The sequence below is a fragment of the Callospermophilus lateralis genome, chromosome 8 (genome assembly GCF_048772815.1).
Source record: "Callospermophilus lateralis isolate mCalLat2 chromosome 8, mCalLat2.hap1, whole genome shotgun sequence".
In the NCBI taxonomy this organism is placed as follows: domain Eukaryota; kingdom Metazoa; phylum Chordata; class Mammalia; order Rodentia; family Sciuridae; genus Callospermophilus; species Callospermophilus lateralis.
The window spans coordinates 922,746-946,169 of record NC_135312.1 but is presented as its reverse complement, the minus strand read 5'-3'; the positions used below and the strand labels follow the sequence as shown (position 1 = coordinate 946,169).

Below are 23,424 nucleotides of genomic sequence, written 5' to 3'. Positions count from 1 at the left end.
GGGGACACGACGCAGCTGAGGGGCCGCGGTGCCCCGGAGGAGGATGGCCCGGACAGGGGATGCGGGGAGGGGAGGGGGCGCGGCCTGTGGAGGGCCAACACGGCGGGGCACCGCCGGGTGGGGAGGCGGAGGTTCGGGCGCGCGGGGTCGGTAGCTGCCCCTCAGCCGCCCGAGTGGGTCCGGCGCGCCGTCTCGCCGGCAAACAGCAGACCAACGCGAGGCCCCGCCCGCCCGCGCGCCGCCGCGTGTCCCCGCCCGCTCGGTCGGTCGGAGCGCGGCTCGCGGCGCGGCGGCGGCTCGGCACGGCGGCGGCCGAGCGCAGGCGGGCGGGCGCAGCAGCGGACGGCGCCGAGGCCGCCCCAGGCGCGGGGCTCGCTGCGGCTGAGCGCGCCGGACTCGTCGGGGCCCGCGGCCGTCCGCGCCTTTCAATGGGCAGCTCGCACTTGCTCAACAAGGGCCTGCCTCTCGGTAAGGCCGCGCGCGCGCATTTCCGGCCGCGGGCGGGGGCGGGGCGGGCCGGGCGCGCGCGGACGCCGGCTTTGTGTGCGAGTGCGCGTGCGCGCCGGCGGGGGCGGGCCTAGCGGCGTGCGCATGCGTGGCTGCTGCGTGTGAGTGCGCGTGCGCATGCTGTCCCCGCCCGCCGCGGCCGGCGCGGGTGACAAAGGGGCCCGCGGGCCGCACAGGCCGCCGCCACCCCGCGGTCCCGGCCCCGCGCAGTCCCTCCGGCCTTTTTCCGGAAGCGGGGGCGCAAGTCCGGAGGTGGGCCTGTCGTGGGGGCGCCGCGAGGTCCGCGGCGACCTGCGGGGCTGCAGGGCCTGCGGCCTCGCCGGAGTTGGTCTGCAGAAGTCGCGGGATCCCGAGGCCCGCCGCTGGGCGTGCAGCCTCCCCATGCCGCGGCGCCCCCAGCTCTTGTCCACGGGCCCCTCCGCAGTGCTCGCGGGAGCGGCAGGGCGGCGTCCGCAGATCCGGGCCGGTCGGAGGCTGGGCTGCCCCTGGCGGGCACGCGCCGCCGGGCCGGGCCCGGTGCCGAGGAGGCTCCCCGCCACTGGGTAGCGCAGAGAGGCCTTCTAGGAAGGAAACGGGTGCCCTCCATGGTCAGGAAGGTGAGCCCGAGATCGGTCGTACTGGGGGCCAGCCTTCCCCCGCAGGGCCCACACGCTGGATGTTTACTTTCCCAGTCCCTCGTCTCTTCCTCATTTGTGCTCAAAGAGCACGTGTTCGTCAGAAACAAGAAGGCAAAGGATGCCCATCCGCGGTGGGGTGGTGGTCAGGCCCAGGCCCACTGCTCACCACCATCTGCTCCTGAGTGGGGTCCGTGGTGCGGCAGCATGCTCCTTAGAGGAGTGGCTACAGCCAGCAAGAGCACTGGCCCAGGCCCGCCCTTGACCAGTGTGTGTGGCCTCCCAGTTAGTTGTCTGCAACGCCATCTGCAACACGGGGTAGCGCTGGGCTCTGTAACTGTGCTTGCGGTTGTTATTTAGCATGGCAGCTGAATTTGGGGGCCACCCTTTCTCTGACCTGGAAGTCTGTTAGAGATAGCCTTGCTGTGGATATTGTGTTCTCAGGGCCTGTGGATTCCTGCTGGGACCTCAGGGTCCTGTTCTGGCTGTCATCTGCAGACTTGCAGTGGGTCTCAGCTGGGTTTGTCTCTAAGGGATGAGCTTGTCTTGACTTGTCAGTGCTGCAGCCATCTTTCTTTTCTGTGATTTAATCATATTTGAGCATGTGCTATACCTCTGGGGTGCTCTGTAAGGCTTTGGTGGGGGATGTGCACTGGGCTTCATCTGGTTCCCTGGGTGCCCCCATCCTCTGCCTAGCTGCCCAGCCTCCTCTGGGAATGGCTCAAGGCCCAACCTGTGATCTTGGCCTATTTAGCCATAGGAGGCGGCTCTTCAGTTCCTGATTGCTGTGAGATGGGATGGTCATGTCTGGCCCCTGAAGCAGGGACTTTCTCTTTAGCTTGAGGTCAGCATTGGGGCCTGGGTGGTTTGGCTAGAGTTCATGGACTGAGGGCCTGGTGAGTGTCAGGACTGGGACCCCTTCTATTTTTTCTGGGGTTGGTGCTGCCACTTTTTGGACAATCTGTCAGATTGTCACTTGGCACAAGGTCAGTGAGTCTGCTGGAGGAGTGCAGATGGCAGGAGACCACCTCATCAAACGTGGGCCCTCTCAGCTTTCTGAGATGGGACCCCTGGCCTCCTGCCCCCTTCACCCCAGCTAGCAATTCTGCTGTTTGTCACCTGCCCTTTGAGCTTCGTGTGTGGCACACCTGAAGGTCTGAGATGTGGAGCCAATGCCTTGCAGTTCTGGGAGGCACCTGTTGGGCAGCACTGAGTGCTGCTGAAACCCCTGTGAAGGTCAAGCCCATTCCCACTGTGACTTGGTATCTCCATGGCTCCTTGGCACAGAGTGCTCCAGCTGGTGATTGTATGTACCAAGGTCATCACCTCCTGGTGATACCTTTTACAGATGCTCATTGTATCCATCCCCCAGCTAGAGGTGGGAGACAAGACTTGGCTTGGGCGGTGCCGGGCAGGGGGCCAAGGCCTCTGCTTTGTAGGGAGGTCTGGCTCCCAGCCCTACGTGGCCAGGACAGGAGGGGAATAGCAGTTTATGGCCAGCTGGTTTTGATTTCAGCCCTGTCACCTGTGTGTGTGGCCTGCCAGCATCCCTTTGGTATCTTACGGTCACTGGGCTGGTCCTGGCAGTTACAGATGTGAGCTCTGTGAGGTGTGGACGTGTCTGGCCTGGGTCCCTGCAGTCTCCAGCATCCCTATAGTCACCCTCTTGTCCATTGGTGTCAGGCAACCCATGGGGTGCTGTCCACATCATGCGTGGTCGCTTTCAGGAATGTAGCGTAGTATCTAGAGACTGATCATTTCTTCCTTACAAACCAGAAATCTCTTGGGTGGCCAGTCTTCAAGCTGAACGTCTAACCAAGATGAGTTCTGTGGGTTCATTCCTCTGGACCCATTCCACATGACCCCCTAGTCAGTCCTGGACCCATGCTGCTGGGGTGGTGATGGTGACATGGCTAGCTCTCGAGGACAGTGTAGGAGCTTGAAGACTTGGAGAGATTGGAATTCAGCCTTGCCCCCTGATTCCCCAGCAGGTTTGGGCTGATTTGGATAGGCTGGGGTGTTCTGCTCACAGGGAGGTGCGTATATATGTGTGTGTGTGTGTGTGTGTGTGTGTGTGTGTAAGGTTCCTGGTATGGCCCATGGTGCCCTCTCTGCCACTGTCTTTGGTGGGCTGCTGGTCTCCATTGTGCATCTTGATAGGTCCTGTGACCTTTGTGTTCTGTGTGGGCTGGTTTCCCTGCAGCACATGTGATTTTTTTTTTTTTTTAAGAGAGAGAGAGAATTTTTTTAATATTTATTTTTCAGTTTTCAGTGGACACAACATCTTTATTTTTTTTATGTGGTACTGGGATCGAACCCAACGCCCTGCACATGCCAGGTGAGCGCGTTACCGCTTGAACCACATCCCCAGCCCACATGTGATGTTTAGAAGGCTGGGACTCTTCACATCATGTTGGGCTGCTGATGCCATGAGTGTGGGGCTCCCGTTTGCTGTCCGGGAGCAGGTGGTATTCTTGGGTCACTCCTGGGATGTCTGTGTACCACACACAATGCGCACAGACACAGGAGGATGCGTGAGATCCCTCAGCATCCCTGGCAATGAGTCGTGGTGGCTGGTCCACACCTTTTCTCACTGTGTTCATCCTGTGCCTTTCCTGGTGTGGTTATAAGTGCGGGGGTGGGGTCTGTGGAGCTCCTGGACTCCTGGGCTCCTGTGGTCACCATCCCCCATGCCTTCAGCAGCACCTGTCCTCTGGAGGGTTGTGTGGCCCCATACCCTCTGCCTGCTCTCCATGATGCCCTCATCCCTCAGGTGCCCCCTGCCCCACAGGGCTCAGCCCCCTAGGTAGTAGGCTTGTTGTGCTTAGCACCTGCCCACCAGCTTCCACCATATGCAAAAGGCCAGGCTCTGGGCCTTGGGTCCTGGGTAACCCAAGTGGATGTCTCAGTGAAGCCCAGATGGCTCTGGTGGGGGTCCAGCCAGTTGGGGACAGCCTGGACTGTTTGGGATGAGTTTTGGGCAGTTGAATCCAGGTCCTTATGAGGGCTGTGAGGATCAGTGTGTGCCCATCAGGTCCCCCAAGACCTGTACTGGGGGCATTGTCTGTCTTGTGGATGGAGGTGACTCAGGCAGGGCATGTGTCCCTGGGGTCTCTTGGGGGTCCCCAAGGGCATTGGTGCACAACGGGGGCCCATGTCATCCAGCAGTCCCCTGGACCTGTTGCCTCCAAAAACCTGGGGGCTGCTGTCCCTTCCCTTACCCGCTTTAAAATAAAATTTTAATTTTAGAACAGTTCTGAATTTACAGAAGAAATTACACAGATGGTACTGAGAGTTTCCATGTACCCACCCACCCCGGAGAGCTGTCCCCCCACGTTGCCATCCTGCTGCCATGTGACACATGCGTTAGAGCAGTGGCCTACGTGGAGGTGCTGGCTCGGGTTCCTTCTGCATTTGGGTCTCCCCAGGTGCACGGCTCTGACCACCCCCTGTGGAGTGCAAAGCTGGGTGCCCTGCTGAGGTGTGTGGGGGCAGCCTTGGTGGACACACCCTGGCTCGGCCCTTTAGCCCCATGGTCCTGCCTCTCAGTCTGTGTGTGCAGCACAGCAGAGCCTAGGCACTCTGTGGCCACACTTGTGCCCCTTCCCTTTCCCCACTTGGCTGTGTGGGTTAGGACCTTCCTGGGAGCAGTGAGGGGCCAGTGACAGAGTGCCCCTGAGGGCACACTCGACCATCTGCCCATTCGGTTGCCCAGTACACTTGGGGCATCCTTATACCCTTCAGGGAAGGCCCCTTTGCATACTCAGTCCCTGCCGTGACAGATGGAGCCCCTGTGCACACCTGGTGCCTGCCTGCCTGGTGCTGCTGCCCTCGGATGCTACAAGGATGCTTTGTGCCATGTCTGCTGGTGCTGATGGCTGGAAGCACTTGCTTCCTGGCTGGGGAGGGGACCAAGTGGCTACCCTGGTAGGTCTCCCAGATTGGCCAGGAAGAGCCCCAGATTGTAAGCACTGGGTGGAGGTTGCTGGCATGGCCCTCGGGGCTTCTGTGAGGCCTGGGTTGTCCTCGTGGTGTCCTGTCCCCAGGTTTTCCCAAGTTCTCCTCTAAGCAGTGTCTGTAGATGGGCTTGGGCCTTGGCCATCTCCCTCTGGGTGAGCTGGGGAGGGCATGGCCTGGCTCATATGGAGCTCTGGGCTGGGGGCCCACCTGGCTGTGGGCACTGATTGGGGTCACCTCCCTTTTCATGCTCATGTCCTTGTCTTAAGGCATAAAACCACTCCCTGGGTGTCTGGTTTAGTGATGAAGACTGGTGGCCTCTCCTGAAGACAGGGCCCAAGGACCTGTGCATGAGAAGACCACCCAGCCTGGTGACCTGGTGACCTTGGGGAGCTTGGGAGGTGGCAGCTCGTTGTTGGGGCTGCAGGGCCATTACGGGAACACCTTGTGTATCTGGTGGCATTTCCCTTTTAGAGCAACCCTGTTAAAAGTATTGATAGATATGGGCAAACACTGAGTATTGGTCAGTGTTGGTCAGCACTAATTAGATTAAGTATTGATTGGTATTAACGGTGTTGACAGCATTTATGTTCAGGGTGGCAGTGTCAGCTGCCGTGAGCAAGTGGATGGGGTGGGAGCCTGGCCCTGCAGTGCTTTCCTAGTGGGGAGGCTCCGTGCTGCTGAAGTGTCGCTGGCTGACCTGGCCCATCCCATCCCTTCTCCCACAGTGCTACTCCAGTGCCCTCTGCTGGGGAAGAGCCTGGGTAGCCCTGTGTCAGGGGCTGCAGTTTTGGGGCCACATCGCCACCCTGTTTGGTGGCCTTGCATGGTGGGCAGTGAGCCATGCACGTGTCCTAGAAGTTGGTGGCAACTGGAGCCAGTGATGGTGGGTCAGTGTGTATGCTTGGAGCCTCACAGAGAATGAGGGGAGGATGGGCTGGGCTTGGGTCCTGGACTTCTGGCCATGTATGGCCCCTTCTTGTTGAGCTGTCAGAGATGCTGCCTGACAGGTGGTCTTGTCCGACCTATGTTGTTGAGGGGGTGGTGAGGTTGGGTTCCATCTGTCAGTCTGATGTCTAGTCAGACTTCGGTGTTAGCCCCTATGTGGTAACCTTATGCCAAGAACAGGGATCAGGTGCTTGGGTGACTCAGTGGCAGGCTCCTGGGGTCTGAGCCATTTGTGCTCAGCCTTCTAGGACAGGCCTTGGCCCAGCCGGCCCACACTTTAGTGCCCCTAGGCCCTGGCTGCAGCCAGGCAGGAAGAGCCAAGGGCATCAAGGAGCTGAACAAGTGTCGGCAGATTGCTGAGCTGCTTTGGGCAAGGGCAGTGGGACTGGCAGGAGACTGACAGAAGAGTTGGGCAGGACACTGGAGAGCTAGCACCTGGCAACCTTCTCCCATGGCAAGCCTCACAGAGGCCCAGGAATTGTCCACGTAGGTAGAAGCGACGAGTAGGCTTCTTTCTGCAGTTTCCTCGTCCTGCACCCAGTTCCAACCATACACCCTATGCCTTAGCCTTCCAATGTTTGGATAGTGCTAGCATCCGGGCAGAGCCAGAGGCTTGTGGTGTGGCCACAGCTCAGAGCTGTTCTTAGGTCTGCGTAGGTGACTTTGGGGGCTGGCCTTGGGCCTGGGACCTGCATTCAGAGTGAGCGCCTCATGGGTCTGCACAGGGTACTGTGGGGCCTGCGGCCTGCAGGAGGCCCTTTGTTTCAGGTAGGTCGAGCCAGCGGCCCAGGCGTTGGCTGCATCTGGGCAGGGTCGAGGATGCAGCATGAAGCTTCACCCTCAAGGTGTCCTGGAGTCTGAGTGTCAGCTGGACCCTCAATGGCGTTTTAATGTGTCTCTTGTGTTTGATTTTTAGTAAGACTTTGAGCCGACGCAGGCCTCAGTGGTGCCGTGGAGCAGCGGCCCGAGAGCTTTGGTTGGAGACAATAAGACGTGGGATGAGGCTCCGTGACAGGACGCGGTTCTGCCTGGGGATTCTGAAGACAAAAAGCTTTGGACAGTCGAATTCATGGTCGCGGAAATCCTGCCTAAATTAAGCAATGTCAGGTTGGTAGGGGCTCCTAGAGTCTGAGAGTGGCCTTCTCTGAAGGTGCAGAGGAGCTTGTGCCTACGCTGTGGTGTGAAGGCAGTGCCCTGGCAGTGTGTTGTGGGCCTGGCTGGCTGAGGTCCCAGCCTCCACCACTCGCTGTTGGGGTGAGGGCAGATGGCCCCCAGAGGGCTGTTTCCTGCACATCCAGCAGGCCTGCATGCAGCCTGTGCTGGGCTTTGTTTCTGTGGACAGGTACTCTAGAGAGGCTCTGAGGTGGGTGCTAGGGCAAGTCTTGCTACAGTGGGTCCTTGGGGCCTCATGGAGCCTTGATGAGGACCCGAAACCCCAGCCTGCCAGCCCAGTGTGGGGCAGCAGGGCTTGATCCTACTTTGGGTTCTCAGGCGGGAACTCATGGAGTCAATGCGCGTCTGGGCCACGCTGCTGCCACAGGATCTTTCCAGCACGGGTGGGCTGTTCTCTCAGCCCTGGCCCCCTCCCTGAGACTGGGCTGTGGTTGAGGCAGCTCTTGTGGAGGTGCCACAAGCACACTGGGCTGGGTGGAGCTTGGCTCCTCAACTGGGTCACCCATGCTGGCATCCGGGAGGCTTCCCTTTGGACAGCTATTTATAGAGTGAGGGAGGTATCCCAGGCCCCTCTGCTAATGAGGCTCCCTGGAGCAAGTGTCCACCGTCTGCAGGGCAGGGTCCCCTGCTCTGAGCAGGTGCTCCATGGCCTTAGAGAACTTGTGTGCATGTGGACTTTCACTCCCATTTCTTACAGAGGTTAGAGCTGAAGAATGGGGCTCGTCAGCTCACTTACAGGTAGCAGTAGCATTACCTGCTAAAATAAGTGACACTTTCTAAATCCAGGGTGAGGAGAAGAGTGGCCTCGTTGGCATGTTTGCTTACAGCGTCGGCGGGGTATATTGGCTCTGTGGGATGCTCTGATCCAGAGGGAGCCAGAAGGTGAAGGAGTTTGACCTGCAGACCCTACCTCGAGGGCCATGGCCTGGACAGGTCTCAGCACCTCTGGTGTTTAGAAGATGGTGATGTGGGCGCCATCTTCTACTAGGCAGGGGCTGGAGCCCCTGAACCCCAGGAGTGCGGCATATGTGCAGCAGTGCCCCACCTTGTGCAGATCAGCTCTCTGCCCTTTGTAGCCAGGACCCTAGCTGTTTGGCTCTGGGGAGAGCCCTGTGCCTCTCTCCAGCAGATGCCAGCTCCAGGCCTGCTGCACATGGACAAGATGGTCTGCAGTGCCCAGCTCCGGTTGTCCTTTGAGGCATCACCTTTATGTGCTGTGGATTCTGAGTTGCTCCTTCCTTTGAGGCCACTAGTGGCTCAGGGCGGCCTCACCCTGCAGGCAGCTGGGGTGGGGCTGGAGCCAAGGTGTAGTGCACCCTCAGAGCAGCTGTTCTGCCACATGTAGCTGTTGCACCCTCTGGCCACACTCAGGGGGCCTGCCCAGCCCCTGCTTCTTGGCCTTTTCCTTGCCCCTCATGCTGGTCCAGTGCTTCTGGGGGCTGCTCCTCTTGGGCAGGTCTTGGGGCTGGATGGGGCTGGATGTGGCCCTCCCCATACTTTCTGCTCCAGGGTAACACTTGGGCTGTGTGCTGATTGCACCTTAGAAGCCCGTTTCCCCATCTTGGCCCTGAATGAGGTTTAGTTGTATCACATTTAGAAGAAGTTACCTTATAGAAGTTCATTTCCTTCTTTTTGGTACTGGTTACTGAACCCAGAGCTTTAGCCATGCTAGGCAGGTGTTTTAAGCTTACCCCCAGCCCTAATTGTCCTGTTCTGGGAGGGTAAGGGGTCTGAATGTTTTTTTGTTTTGTTTTGTTTTTTTGATACTGAGGTTTGAACCCAGGGATGCTTAACCACTGAGCCACATCCTCAGCCCTTTTAAAATATTTTATTTAGAGACAGGGTCTTGCTAAGTTTTTTAGGGCCTTGCTAAGTTGTTGAGTCTGGCTTTGAACTCACGATTCTCCTGCCCCAGCCTCCCGGGATCATAGGTGTGTACCACTGTGCCTTGCCTGAGCATATTTTGACCCTCTTCTGTCAGTGTACTACAAACATGCAAAGGGAAATGAATGAGGCAGGCAGGCAGGGAACACATGCTCAAGTCCCCTGGTGACCCCCCTGGAAGTTCTGGACAGCCAGACATGTGGCTCTAGGCAGAAAAAAAATGATGGGCATTTCCCTAAAGCCCACTGCATGTGGTCTGCACGTTCCAGAGCTGAGAAGGTGACCCCACAGTGGAGAGCACAGGCCCAAGACCCCCCACTCCCAGCGGCCCAGAGTTCCCCAAGGGCCTCCGTATCTCTGCACCTGGGAGGGTGATGGGGCTGCCGCTGGACTGTGTGCCAGCATCAGTGAGCCAGCAGGTTGGGCTGTCTCCCCTTTCTTTGCGGAGCCCGTCTGCACTTAGTGTGCAGTAGGCCTCCTTGGGCTTGGCTTTCGCCAGCCCTGGGTGGGGCCGCAGGCATCAGCTGGGCTGCACTGCCGCAGGACTCTGAGTGACCTGTCCTGTTTTGCAGGCGTCCGACCCCCGATCATGAATGGGCCCATGCACCCTCGGCCCCTGGTGGCACTGCTTGACGGCCGGGACTGCACGGTGGAGATGCCCATCCTGAAGGACGTGGCTACGGTGGCCTTCTGTGATGCGCAGTCCACGCAGGAGATCCATGAGAAGGTAGTGCTGGCATCCCTTCCTGGGGTTAACCCACTTTCATGTGGGGTTGAGGGGCTGAGGGCGGGGCTGGGGCTCACAGAGTGTGGGCTGACCTCGCCATGGCCTGGGCCAGTATGTGTCACCCCTGACTGGTATTGGTCTAAGTGCCACCTGGATGTGAATGGTCCCTGCTGTTGTCCCTGGCCCCATCAGAAGGTGGAGACGGAGTTCACTCTGTGGCTTCTTGATTGACTTTTACCATGACCAGTTCTCTCCCAGAAAGCAGAACTAGTGTAGGCTGGAATTGCTGGAAGCAGCACCTTGTGCCAGAGGCCATCAGCAGCTGCTTCCAGTGGGCACCACTGTCTCCCTGGGCCTTGGCGTTGCCCACAAGTTTTCCTGGTGCACGTGGTCAAGGGTTCAGCAGCTGGCAACTCATGGCCGTTCACCGAGATCAACAGGGTCCCTCTGTGGTGTGAACTATGTTAATCTGGTCTGTGCTAAGTGATCCAGAACGGCCTTTCCACAGAAGACAGCTACAGAGGCTGTGTAAAGCTCTTCACCTCTCAGAAGCTCTGTGAGCTGGCAGCCAGGACCACGGTCTTCAGGTGTGGGTGGACTTTGCTTCTCTGGAAGGAGCAGCTGAGCTCTGCTGAGGGGCCTGGCACCCACAGCCCGGCTGAGCACGCCCTTGCAGGCTCTGCTGCTGACTGCACCACTGTGCACTCCCCAGAGGGAGACATGCACCAGGCCCCAGGGGTTTCTGCAGGCCATCAGGATCACTGTCCAATGGACTGAGGCAAGATGAGAAGGCCAGCAGAGGTGCTGGCCTTCAGGAGCCTGGCTGGCTGTGGTCGCCTGCTCCCACCATAGCTGGAGAGAAAAGGCAGGCTTCGAAGAAGAGGTGATAGCGACATGGAGGAGGAAATAGAGGCCGCAGCTGGAGAGCGCCTTTCTGCAGGGCCCATTTAACTGCCTTGCACACCAGGGGCAGAAATCTCCACCGGGCCCCATGTTCAGAGCAGGGAGGAGTGCAAGCACGGCACTGCATGCTCCAGCAGACCTCAGGAAGAGGCCCCAAGCAGAGGGTGAGGCCAGAACAGCAGAGAACTTCCAAAAGTGAGAGATGTAAACGACACCTTAAAAATGTGCTGTGGTTCTGCAGGGTAGACGCTGGGGCCACTGCTCTGGAGACCCCTGCCCTCTAAACATGCACTTACAACTACGTCCACTGGGACTGGTGAAGGTGCAGGAAGTTTGATACCTTGAGGAGCCCAGATGCCTGTTAGGGGCAAGTGACCCCAGACGGGTGCATCAAGCAATGGGATCTCACTAGGCATAGGAGGGGAAAAAAGGGCTGGTACTGCAGTGAGTCAGGTCTCAGCAGCAGTGTACTGGGGAAGGCCAACTCAGGGTGCCACACAGCAGCTCTGCCCTCGGGGAGGAGTCAAAGTGGGAGCCAGGAGTGCGGGGTTGATACTCGTGTGCCGTGTGGTGCAGGGAAGTGAGTGGACGGGGTCTCAGGCAGGGTCTCCAGCAGTACTGGAGGTGAGGTCTAGGACAGAACAGGTGTTTTCCCCCAAACCATAATATACCAGGACTTTCTCAACAAATTAACAGTCAAACAGATAGACAAGTGGACAGAACCCTAGTGGGGCCGGGGGCAGGGGGCTCAACAGGCGGCAGACTTACTACCCTCTGTGTCAGCCCCTGGAGGAGCAGTAGGAGCCCTGCTGTAGGCCGAGCATGCTAGAGGTACCAACAGACTCTGCCTAGGGACAGACTCTCACTCCAGGAATGGGAGAGAGTGTTAGGAACTGTGAATTAGCATTCTCAGAGGTCAAAAGTGGCACCTAATTGAAAAACAAGAGCAGGGTACCAGAGGGCAGAATCCTCCAAGAGCTGGAAAGAGCTGGGAGTTTAAATATGCATGAAAAAGTTTGTGACAGCAACCTTGACACCACTGAGGAGGTCTAAGAGGGGGAGTTCAGGAAGGAAAGGGGCACCAGGAGCTCCAACACGTTGCTGGTGCTGGTCCCACTGGGTCCTGAAGGAGGGCTTCGTTCTCCCAGTATGCTTGCTGCTGTGTGGCCAAGTGACGGTTCACAGGGAGAGGTCAGTGGGAGTTCTGTGTGCAGATCTCCCTCCTCTCTTTCTGCTGACTGGAAACCAGGTGTGATGGCTAGAGCCTGGGTGGCCACAAGAGGGAATGCATGTACTGGGAGTGGCAGAGCAGAAAGACAGGAGCTTGGGGCCCAGATGGCTGTGGAGATGCCACAGAGCCCATAGGCCACTTGCCCCAGGCTTTGGCCCTGCGAATGTGTCCTATCTTGTCACTGCTTTGGAACAGCACTGCATTCACAGCTAGTTGCAGTCATCGTCTGAATGCCTCAGAGGAGGGAACATGTCATCAAAGCCAGAACTAGTGAAGAAACGCTTCCAGGGCTCAGGGGAGACGTGCTATCCTGCCACAAGTCCGGGAGGAGCACTGGGGGCCCAAAAGACACCCCAGTGGGTGCTGTTCAGCTTCTGAGGCCAGAGAATTTCCAGCCAGGGTCACAACATCTAACCTAACTGCTGAGCAGCCACACAGTAGGGAGCAGCAGGGAGGCCAGGGAACCAGGAGTCTGCTGTCACCTAGGGGCACTGGGCATCCAGAGGGCCTGGCCAGGTCGAGGTTCTGGGGACACAAAGAAATACAATGATGCCATATGCAGCAGAAGCCACCGGAAGCCTTGCAGGTTGGTGGGTGGAGATCCAGCTATAGGCTGCATTACCCTGGACCTGGGGACCCAGCTGTAGTTACATCTGGGACCAGGCCAGAGGACAGAGGCCGCGGTGCAGGACCTGTCACCATCTAATCTTGGGAGTCTTCCCACAGTGCATCCAGACCACAAGACTCGGGGAGAGTGCCACGGAATGGACAGTGCTGTCTGGTGTGTGAGCAAAGTCCAGGCCACTGTGGGCAGGCAAGGAGGGACCCAGCAAAGCAACTCACATGAGCCACGTGCAGGGCTGGGGCAGTCCTGGGAGTGCTCCAGGGAGCAGGAAAGGGGGTAGACTGCCTGATGCAGGGGATGGATAGTGGGCCTCAGTGGCAGGGCCCAGCCAGCCTTGTGGAGATGGCTGTTGAGCCTGAGGCTCCTCCACAGTCCCCACCATCAGTCAGCAGGGGCAGTGCTGTGGTCCTGCCACTGAGTGGGCACGTTCGCCGCCCCCTGGGCAGCGTCGTGCATGGAGCAGGCCGCCCCTGCTGCTGTGGCGACTGTGGCCCTCGGCCTGCACAGGCAGAGGAGCCTCTGGAGCACAGGTGAGGGGCCGAGGGCAGCGGGACTGTGCCGTGTGGGGCCGTGGCCCTGCGTGCTCTCAGCTGCCACCTTGGCCTTGGTTTGAAGTGGTGTCCAGTGAGCCCCCTCAGAACCTGCTGTCACCGAAGTGTCCAGGGGTCAGTTTCCACCCAGGTGACAGCTGATGCTTGGAAAGTCAGCACACACCAGGCCTCCCATGGCCTTCTGCAAGCCTGGGTCTTGTGTTATCCCCATCCTAGCCATGTGGACACTGAGCATATGGGGGTTAATCACCAGCCTGATCACAGCTGGTCGAGGGGGACAAGTGAGTGGATGCTGGCAGAGTGTGGCTTCTGGGAGGCTTAACCTAAAGGGACAGACCTAGTACACCCACCACTGGCCGAAATTCTCCCCAGAGGGCTAATGCAACACCCAGGAGCAGAGTGGCCACTTGGCAACCACTAAAGGGACCTGGGGCACTGAAGCTGCAACCTCCGGACCACTCACCACCACAGCAAGCCCGTTCCCCAGGAGGCTTTTGTCCTGAACCGAGCACAAGCCTCAGTCCTCCCCCTCCTGCGCCCACACTGGTGTGTGTGGTGGTGCGTCCACCAGGAAGTGAGCACCAGCCTGCCTGGTGTGTGTGGTGGTGAGTCCACCCAGGGAGTCAGCCGGCTCTGCTGTTGGTGCAGTGGGCAGTGCTCAGAACCTGGGCTCTGCAGACGCACTGGTTTCTGTTTCTAAGAACATGACTCAAAACAAACATGCTGGTATCTAGGCTCCTGTTCTGTTACTAAAAACATACTCAGTGGAAAAAAAAGGGCAACATGAAAAAAATTTAGACTTGTAGATGGGCAGATGATGCTCTGACATGAGTGTCACAGTGGTGGCAGATGCCAGCTGGCACTGCAGAACTCTGGGCTCCAGCACTGATGGAGCGTCCACTGGCCCCTCCATGGTGGGCTGTAGCAGTGCTCAGTGAGGCTTTTCAGAGACACAGTGGCTTATGTCTGTGTGACAGGAAAACAGACAATGGTTTTGCCACAGAACTCAGTGCTGGAGGCCACCTGAGGGCCACAGCGGGGCTGTCTAGGTACCTGGTGAATCTGCTGTGCCTTCTGTGGTATAGTCAGATGCTGTTCTTCAAGACTCTTCTGCCACGATAGATGGACAGGATAAAAAAGCTGTCCACTGTGTGCTTATGCCAGCACACGTCAGGCCTGCCCATGGCCAAGGGACCCATAGGCATCCCGCCCGGCCAGGCTGGACTCCTGGGGTCTCCCCTGGTGCCACTCCTGCTCTGTCCGGGATCCGCCTGTCTTCTGGCATGGGTAGCCTGGCCTCAGCCTCACCTGCTGCTGCCCTGCAGAGGTGGTCCTCCCCTTCCTGCGCCCACACTGTGCAGGCACAGGGGCCTTTTTGACCCTGACCACTGTTCCCCTAATCCTGTCCATACTACATAAATGGGTCCAGGGGTCTGCACCCTGCGGGCCCACCCACCTTATCAGGCCCCAGGGAGTTGGAACCTGGTCCTGTGGGCAGGGTGTAGGGGCATGGCCACGTGTGGATGTTTCTCGGGGCAGGGCCACATTCGAGGTGCGCTTGGTGCCCGCCTAGTTGGAGGCACTGCTGGGGATGGTGCCTTGCATTGTGCTTCTTGGCTTGGAGCTGCCCTTTGGGGCTGCTCTATGCATGGCCAAGCCAGGAGCAGGACGGTGCTGGCTGCTGTGGCCACTCGGCACTTTTTTTCTCCTCCCCGGCAGGTGCTGAACGAGGCGGTGGGCGCCCTGATGTACCACACCATCACGCTGACCAGAGAAGACCTGGAGAAGTTCAAAGCTCTACGAATAATCGTGCGGATCGGCAGTGGTTTTGACAACATCGACATCAAGTCGGCTGGGGACCTAGGTAGGGTGCGGCCCTGGCTCACCTGCAAAGGTGTGCTCCAGTAGGTACGCGCCGGAGAGGACTGCCCCACCAGGAGCATGGGGCAGATACACAGGCCGACAGCACAGCAGTGCCCAGCCAGGCTGGGCCAGTAGCTGCTGCATTCCATTGAGTCCTTTATACGCTCTCTGGTGGTGGCAGAGTGGTGCCTCAGGGTCCAGCCCCACAGTGCTGTTGGTTGGCATGTGTCGCCTGGCTCGTCCTCTGCTCCAGGGACTGCAGAGGCAGAAATGTGTGGATCCTGCTGTTGGCAGGGCAGGGTGGTGTTGGAAAGTCAGCTCGGTTCTGCTGGCCCACCCGCTCCTGCTGCACGGCGATGCCTCAGCTGGCCTGCCCTCCTAGGACAAGCAGACAGCGTCCCTGGGCCAGGGGCCCCACTGTATGCCATCTCCCCTGTCCCTGGGATTCCAGGCTGGGGCTCCACCTTGTCCTCGGGGACACTGTGAGACCTGGCCACTTTGGTTTCTCCAGGCCTGATGGGTTCCTGGGACCCGTCCACCCTCAGGTGGCAGTTTTGTGTCGAGTCTCACAGGCTATGTAGCTAGCTCCCCCCAGCCTCCCCATGTTTGATGGTTCAGCGGGTCATTTCTGGAGGGCAGTATGGTTTCTGTCCTGAGTCCTCCCTTTGTCAGACTCCCCTCAACACTTGGGGCAGGTCTTGGAATAAGCTGGAGGCAAGGGTGTTCAACAGGAAGTAGGAGCACCTGGCCGGGGGGCAGTATGTGGGGAGGTTGGTGGCTGAGGGCCAGGAGGCAGGGTGGAAGGAACCTCTGTCCTGTAGAACAGGCTCAGGTGCTTTCTCAGTGCCTGGACCCTGCGCCTCAAGACATCTGGGGCACTGTTTGGTGGGCAGCGCAAGCCCTGTCTGACTGGCTCTGCCTTTCGGCATTGGTCTTGGCTGTGGGGAGCAGGCGAGGGGCACAGAGGTGCACAGGGCCTGAGGGGATCACTAAGGCCTGGGGCCAGAGCCTGTTTGTCCTGGAGAGCCCAGGGAAGCAGTTGGCAGTGATGCCCATGAGTGCTGGCTGGTGGGGAGAGACCCTGCCCTCCTGTGGCCTGACTGGGGAGGAGTCCAGTGCTGACAATCTTGTCTTCTCTGCTACCAGCATATCCCAGGTCCCCAGACCATCAGGAAGGGTCAAAGCAGCCTCTTTGCCCTTGCCGACTGGTCACTGGTGTGTGCGGTTCAAGGCTGCAGACGTAGTGTGCAGGGTACCAAAGGGTGGACAGAATCAGACCCCACGTGCCTGGGGCTGGTCAGTCTGCACTGCCAGCAGGTCACGTGGCACAAGTTGTCTGAGGCCTTCCAGGGTGGCCATGGGATGTGTCCCCTGGCATTCTGCTGGTGAAGCATGGCATTAAGGACGTGCCCCAGCACCATGGTCTGCGTGTCTGTCCCGGAGGCCGGGCTCTGCCTGCATCTGGGATGATGTGTGTGTGTCATGTCCCCACAGGCATTGCTGTCTGCAACGTGCCTGCAGCATCTGTGGAGGAGACCGCGGACTCCACCATGTGCCACATCTTGAACCTGTACCGTCGGACCACTTGGCTGCACCAGGCACTGCGGGAAGGCACGCGGGTCCAGAGTGTTGAGCAGATCCGCGAAGTGGCCTCAGGAGCCGCTAGGATCCGCGGGGAGACCTTGGGCATCATTGGACTAGGTGCGTTGGCCATCGAGGCTCAGCACGCACAGCCCAGGTGCGTTTGCTGCCCCTTGCCCATGTCATGCTCAGGAGAAGATGAGGCCCAGGCTCACATTGTGGCTGCAGCACTGGTCCCTAGCCCAGGACTGAGGAAGAACAGCTCAGGGACAAGGGCATTAGGCCTTGTGCTTCACACACATGGGGGTACACTTGGGCACACTGGACACCACACTTAGATGGCATATAGGCACGGGACATACATGCTGTGCACGTGGCCCTGGGAGCACGTGCACAGCCCACACCCAATGTGGACCCTTGGCATGGCTGAGTGGACACAGCTATCAGGTGAGGACCAGGCAGCCCTGGGCCCTTCCCAGCACCCCTGCCGGGGTGGCATCCTAACTCCCTCCTGTGCTCCATGTGCTCCCTCGCTGTGGCTGTGTAGCAGCTGGGCCCCTCTCCTGACCCTGTAGCTGTCTCTGTCTCGTTGGTGCCCATCTCTCTGGTCCCGTGTGGTCAGTGCAGAAACTCATTTCTGGGCACTCACCTTGTGACCGAGTGCCTGACCCTTCCTGTCTCCAGCTGTACCCAGCACCTGCTGACCTCAGCCAGCCTCTTCCAGCACTGAGGGGTGGGGTGGGCTTGGGTTCCCGAGTGAGGAGGGAGAAGAGGTGGAGGGTGTGCCTGGTGTAGGCCGTTTTAGCTGGAAGTCACTGTTACTGTCTGCTGGTCAGTGCCCTAGATCCCTGAGTGTGCCCTTCTCGTGACCCAACAGAGGGATGGGATGGCGCTTCCTGCCTGGCGCTGAGGTTTGCTAAAGGGTGGGAAGACAGGTGTGCGTCAGGTGAGGGACTGCATAGCTGGGCTTCGGGGTATTGGCACGTGGGTCTGGGTGGCTGCTTTGGCCCCTGAGGCGGGCTGGCCAGGCAGCCTTGTACTCTCAGGGTGTCCAGCATCAGAACAGGCCATGGGGGCTGTGGGGGAGCTGGCTGTGTCCAGGTGCCCCTCCTGCAAACCCAGGCACACTGCCTTTCCCGGGTTTCCTTCATGGCTGCTACTCCTGCCTGCCCCAGGGTGCAGGCTGTTGTGCTTCATCAGGACCATCTGGTGGCTCCATTGTGCCAGCCATGTGGCCCTGGGGGCACGTGCACAGCCCACACCCAATGTGGACCAACAGAGGGATGGGTTCCCGAGTGAGGAGGGAGAAGAGGTGGAGGGTGTGCCTGGGGTAGGCCGTCTTTAGCTGGAAGTCACTGTCACTGTCTGCTGGTCAGTGCCCTAGATCCCTTGGGCACAGGTCCCGCCGTTGGGCACGGGGCTCCTGTGTTGCTGCAGCCCCTCCTTGGGACGGGGTTCGACTGCAGGTCTTTGCTGTGCTGGTGCAGACAATTCTGAGACCCCCCTGCTGTTGCCCTCTCTGAGGCTCGGTCCCTGGCCTGCTGCCTCCCTGTGCACACCATGGAGCAAACCATGTGGCAGTGTTGTGGACCTGCCGCGTTTGTGCGGTCGTGATGGCTTCCACGCAGTTGGACTTAGTGTTGGTGTTTATGTTTTCAGCCCTGGGTTGGATCTCAGGGCTTGGTGCAGGGCAGACACTCTGCTGAGCCACACTCCAGCCTGTGTTGGGTGTTTGGTGCTGTTTTAAAGGGCATGTCTCGTGTCCCCATGATGGTCAGCATTGGGAAATCCAGGTGATATGTGTGCGCTGACCACACAGCTCACTGAGGTCTGCCATGTGGAGTCCTCGGGAGCTCTACAGGCCAGGGCTGCCCCTCTCCTCTCTGCTCTCCGTGTCCGTGTGCTTCTTAGCAGGGTCTAGTGGAGCAGCCTGTGGCTGGTCTGCTGCGCCTGGCTGCCCCGCTCTCTGGATGAGGTGTGGCTGCTGTGTGTCTTGAGACCTTTTCCTCTCAGGACCTGCCTTTTGTTATTTGAAAGGTCTCTGTGCAGTGGGCAGGTTCCCTGGCCCTTCCCGCTGTCAGACCTGCCCAGTGAGGTCCACTTCAGCAGTGGTTTTCAGGTTTGGAATTTCTGTGTGGCATGTTCACAGTGAGGTTCTGGTCAGCCGGTTCCACCCCCGCCGTTTGTGCTTCTGAGGGTCTTCCTTTTTGCTGGGAGCTACCTTTCCTCCTCCACGGTTGACATGGAGGTCTCTTGTGGAGTGCAGGCCTCACGTGAACAGCAGTGACGGGAGTAAATAGCATTTAGGCTCAGAGTGGCTGCTTCTGCCCTTCAGGAGCCCAGATGAGGGCCAGCACTCAGCTGGTGCTGGTCCTGGGCTTTAGATACTTTCTACAATCCAGGACTTCAGAGCGCTCCACAGCAGCCCATCAGGTGAAGGGATTTGTCTGCCTCCTGCACAGCCGCGCTTCTCCGTGCTGGGAGCGCTGTCCGCACCCAGTCCCCTGCGTCCTCAGCAGTAGCCCCTGGCAGGCAGCCTCCTGTGACCCAGAACTGAACAGGCTGGTCATCTGTCTGCAGCACCCTGCCTGCCTGTGGTCTGCGCCTGTGCCCATCCTTGTCCAGCAACCCCTCTCATAGTCCTCCTTTGAGACCCTGCCTGGCCTGACCCACCTCCCACAAGGTGCTGGGCACCCTTGCTCGGGGCCACTGTCTGGAGCTAAGGTCTGGTGCTCCACCTGGTGCTCCACCTGGTGTTCCACCCTGGTGTTGTCTGGCTTCCGCTCATCACCTTAAGTCTGATGCTCCACTTTCTCAGGGTGGCTTGCCCCATCACCTGCCCTGCCACCCTCTGCAGCTGACCCACATCCCTCCTAGAGCTCTGAACAGTCACTGCCCCGTGTGGTCAAGGGAGACCACCATGCTATGGGCCCCAGCTTGGCAAGCTGTGATACCTGTCTTCCGCTGAGTCCAGTGTGCAGTGGGTGTGTGCAGCTGGCCCCACATCGCAACCTACAGCTTGAGCCTCCCATGCCAGGGCTGTGCCTGCCTCAGACGGCCGGGTAGAAGCAGCCGTGGATGCTGTGGGGCCAGGGAGGAAGGCAGGGACCTCTCTCTGACCCTGGATTCTCAGGAACGAGGATCCCTTGGGGTATCTCCTCCTGTGCTGTTCATGGGTGGCTGGAATTGAGATTCCAGGAGCCTTTGATGAGTGGACCTGGTGGTGGACTGGGGAGGGGCTGAGCAGGCAGGAGTGTGGGGCCTCCCTGCCTGCTGGCGTGGTGGGTCAGCCCTGGGGCACGTCTGACGCTGTCTCCACCCTGCCAGGTCGTGTGGGGCAGGCGGTGGCGCTACGGGCCAAGGCCTTCGGCTTCAGCGTGCTCTTCTACGACCCGTACCTGTCGGATGGCATGGAACGGGCCCTGGGGCTGCAGCGAGTGAGCACCCTGCAGGACCTGCTCTTCCACAGCGACTGTGTGACGCTGCACTGCGGCCTCAACGAGCACAACCACCACCTCATCAATGACTTCACCGTCAAGCAGGTGGGCAAGGCGCCAACTGGGGGTCCACTCCTGGCAGGGGAGTGCAGGGCTGCAGGCCCTTCACCCCTGGGGTCCCCACCTGCTGTCCGTCCCAGACTCTTACAGCCACACAGAGGATGCCAGCCCCTGCCACCTGGATGCTTAGTGGCCAGGCTAGGCCACATGACACTGCTCAGAGCCAGGTTGTATGGCCAGGGGGCAGGAATGGGCCAAGGAGAAGCCATTCTGACTCCGGTGGCACTGGGCCACCATGGTCCACCACGGCCAGACTGGGTCACTGGGATGAAATAGGGTCATGAGAAACCCTTACCAGGAAGGAGGGGGCGGTGAAACTCACCACGGCAGAGCCCCCTGCAGAGGAGCTGCCTGTGTGCTCCCTCATCCTGGGGCTTTGCGGGTGCATTGCAGGGTTGGAGCCCCCACTTGTGGGTTGAGGCTCTGCTGGAGGAGGCCAGGACAGCCTGGAAGAGGAGGAAGCCATGTTGGCACATCCACTGTGGCCAGAGGCCTAGAGCTGGGGCAGTGGGCTCTGGGCTGGGGCCTGTCCCTGTAGCCACCTGCTCTCTGCTCCAAGTCCCTGACACACTGCCCTCTGCCCAAGCCCTCCCTGGCAGGTGGGAGGTGGGTTTGCTCCTAGATGTGCCCTGGGGCACAGGCGCTTTGTGCTCACTGCCTGCCTGCTGTCCTGTCTTCCCAGATGAGACAAGGGGCCTTTCTGGTGAACACAGCTCGCGGCGGGCTGGTGGATGAGAAGGCGCTGGCCCAGGCCCTGAAGGAAGGACGCATCCGTGGCGCGGCACTGGACGTGCATGAGTCGGAGCCCTTCAGGTCCGTGTGCCCGTGCTGCACCTGTCTCCTGGTCTCCAGGGGCCTCTGGCTGGGAGCAGGGAGTTGCTGGCTTAGCCCAGTGGTGAGGGGCAGGAGCAGAGCAGTCCCTTTCTTGGTCCCTCCAGGCCTGGAGAGCACAAGGCCCTCAGGCCGTCAGTGGTCTCCATAGGCTGTGGCCTGCGGTAGCCAGGGGTCAGGGGAACTGTACTTGGCTTCGTATCCAGCCTCACCTCTCTGAGCTGACTTTCCTGGGCTTGGGCTGTGCCACGTGGGCAGGGCCTCAGGGACACATCTGCTTCCCAGGCTTTCCAGCTGTGGAGGGGCCACAGAGGGGATGCGGTGTCCGAGGACTGGGGGGGCGTCAGGAGCTCTGGGGTGGGGCCCTGCCCTTGTGCGCAGGTGCCCGAGGTGTGACACAGCACCCTGACCCAGGCCTGGCCGCCTCCTGCCCCTGCCCTCTAGTGCTCAGCCCACTGACCTGTGATGCACCATCCTTAGTTTCAGCCAGGGGCCCTTGAAGGATGCACCCAACCTCATCTGCACCCCCCATGCTGCGTGGTACAGCGAGCAGGCGTCCATCGAGATGCGGGAGGAGGCAGCCCGGGAGATCCGGCGAGCCATCACAGGTGGGGAGCGCACTCTGACAGTCTGCCGAAGCCTGCGCTGCAAGGGTGTTGTGCTCTGTTCCCCTACCAGGCCTTCCTGTGGGCATAGCACAGGGCTGAGCCCAGGACCCCATGGTGCCCAGCAGAACAAGCTCAGGGCTGAGGGAGGAATGGTCCCAGGGCTGCTGCAGCCAGGGGCCTGGAGGCACCCACACCCTTGTGCCCAGGTGATGCTGGTCTCCTGCAGGGGACAGCATTTTTAACCTGGGCACTGTTGTCCTCCTGCTGTACCCCCAGGCCGGATCCCTGATAGCCTGAAAAACTGCGTCAACAAGGACCACCTGACGGCTGCCACGCACTGGGCCAGCATGGACCCTGCCGTGGTGCACCCTGAGCTCAATGGGGCTGCCTACAGGTGAGCAGGCAGGGCTTCAGCCTGGACTCTGGGCCCCGCAGGGACCTCAGGCTGGGGACATGGCCCTAGCCAGCCCTGTGGTCACAGAGTGTGGCGCTGTCCACTTGCCTGAAATCCTGTGAGAACTGGGCCTCTTGGAAGGAGCCACATAGGGGGAGCTTCTAGGGCCTGCTGGACAGCATCCTGCAGAGGCTGCCAGTGGATCGGAGTGGGCCTGGGGACAGGAGAGGACCTGGAGAGGCCAGGCAGGACGTGTTCCAGCACTGAGGGTGCTCGACGGGGTCTGCCCCACCCTGGACCCTCTGTGTCAGTGCTGCTGTCGGGGGCCCTCCCACAGCGACCTCACTTGCCCACCCTCCTCTCCCAGCAGGTACCCTCCAGGCGTGGTGGGCGTGGCCCCCACTGGCATCCCGGCTGCAGTGGAAGGCATCGTACCCAGCGCCATGTCCCTGTCCCACGGCCTGCCCCCTGTGGCCCACCCACCCCATGCCCCTTCTCCTGGCCAAACTGTCAAGCCTGAGGCGGATAGAGACCACACGAGTGATCAGTTGTAGCCCCGCGGGGAGCTCTCCAGCCTTGGCGCCTGAGGAGGGCACCGTGCACCCCAGCCCGGAGTGTGCAGAGAGGCGCGCCCGCGCCCCAGAGACTGGCCCAGGCGTGTGCAGGGCGCGAGGCAGCGCAGCCTCTGTGTCGACTGTAGTTGTCCCGTCCTGTGGGCTGGCTCACTGTCCTGTGTCCTTTGCGTTCCTCGTTGAGCAAAAGAAGTTAGTAGTCAATTCTCTCATGGATGTTCTTGTCTGTGTGCAGTCTTTAGGACATGACGGGGGATTCGTTTGCTTAGCTGTCAACTAAAGCCAGCCGCGGGACCTGCGGCCGTGGTCTGAGCTCCCTCTGCTGGACGCCCGCCGCGGCCCCTTCTCAGGACTTGGGTCCTTCCCGCTTCCTTCATGCCGCACAGTGCACTGTTTTTTCTACCTGCTTGTCTTATTTTTAGAATAATTTAGAAAAACAACAAAGGCTGTTTTCCTGATTTTGGCATGAACCCCCTTGTTCCAAATGGAGACGGCATCTCGAGCAGCTCAGAGGAGGGGGCGCCTGGAGCTCCCTGTGCTGACTGTCCTGGGGGCGGCGGTCGCCAAGTCCTGCCTGCGCCCGTGCCGTCCTGCTGATGTGGTAGGCTAGCAATATTTTGGTTAAAATCATGTTTGTGACTGTAACCATTTGTATGAATTATTTTAAAGAAATAAAAGTCCCAGAAAGAGCCGGCACGCCTGGCATCTGTTTAGTGGCTTTATCTCGTGGGGACACCTGTGGGCCTCAGTCCTGACTTTCGTGTCCTAGGGCCTGACTTGGCTTTGTGGGAGCAGGCAACAGCAGGGAGGTCCCAAGCAGGGGCAGCAGGAGAGGGGCTGTGGCCCTGCGTGCCAGGCCCACTCTGCCTGTGGGGAAGCCACTCTGCCTCAGCTGGGC

The 23,424-nt window shown here is 59.7% G+C and overlaps 1 protein-coding gene across 5 annotated transcripts; it reads left to right on the top strand.

The window, feature by feature from the left end:
* Positions 1–311: 311 nt before the first annotated feature.
* Positions 312–23,215, top strand: Ctbp1 (C-terminal binding protein 1). Of its 5 annotated transcripts, none has more exons than XM_076864733.1 (10): positions 312–468; positions 6,943–7,133; positions 9,656–9,810; positions 14,840–14,984; positions 16,478–16,684; positions 19,892–20,106; positions 20,804–20,934; positions 21,433–21,560; positions 21,837–21,954; positions 22,322–23,215. In XM_076864733.1, the coding sequence occupies exons 2-10, from the start codon at positions 7,127–7,129 to the stop codon at positions 22,506–22,508; spliced, it is 1,293 nt and encodes a 430-aa protein (XP_076720848.1). In that variant the 5' UTR covers positions 312–468; positions 6,943–7,126; the 3' UTR covers positions 22,509–23,215. The 5 variants fall into 5 exon arrangements, with proteins under 5 accessions (XP_076720848.1, XP_076720847.1, XP_076720846.1 ...); XM_076864734.1 differs by lacking the exon at positions 312–468 and adding an exon at positions 1,016–1,103; XM_076864732.1 differs by lacking the exon at positions 6,943–7,133 and having other exon boundaries at positions 22,325–23,215.
* The last annotated feature ends 209 nt before the right edge of the window (positions 23,216–23,424 follow it).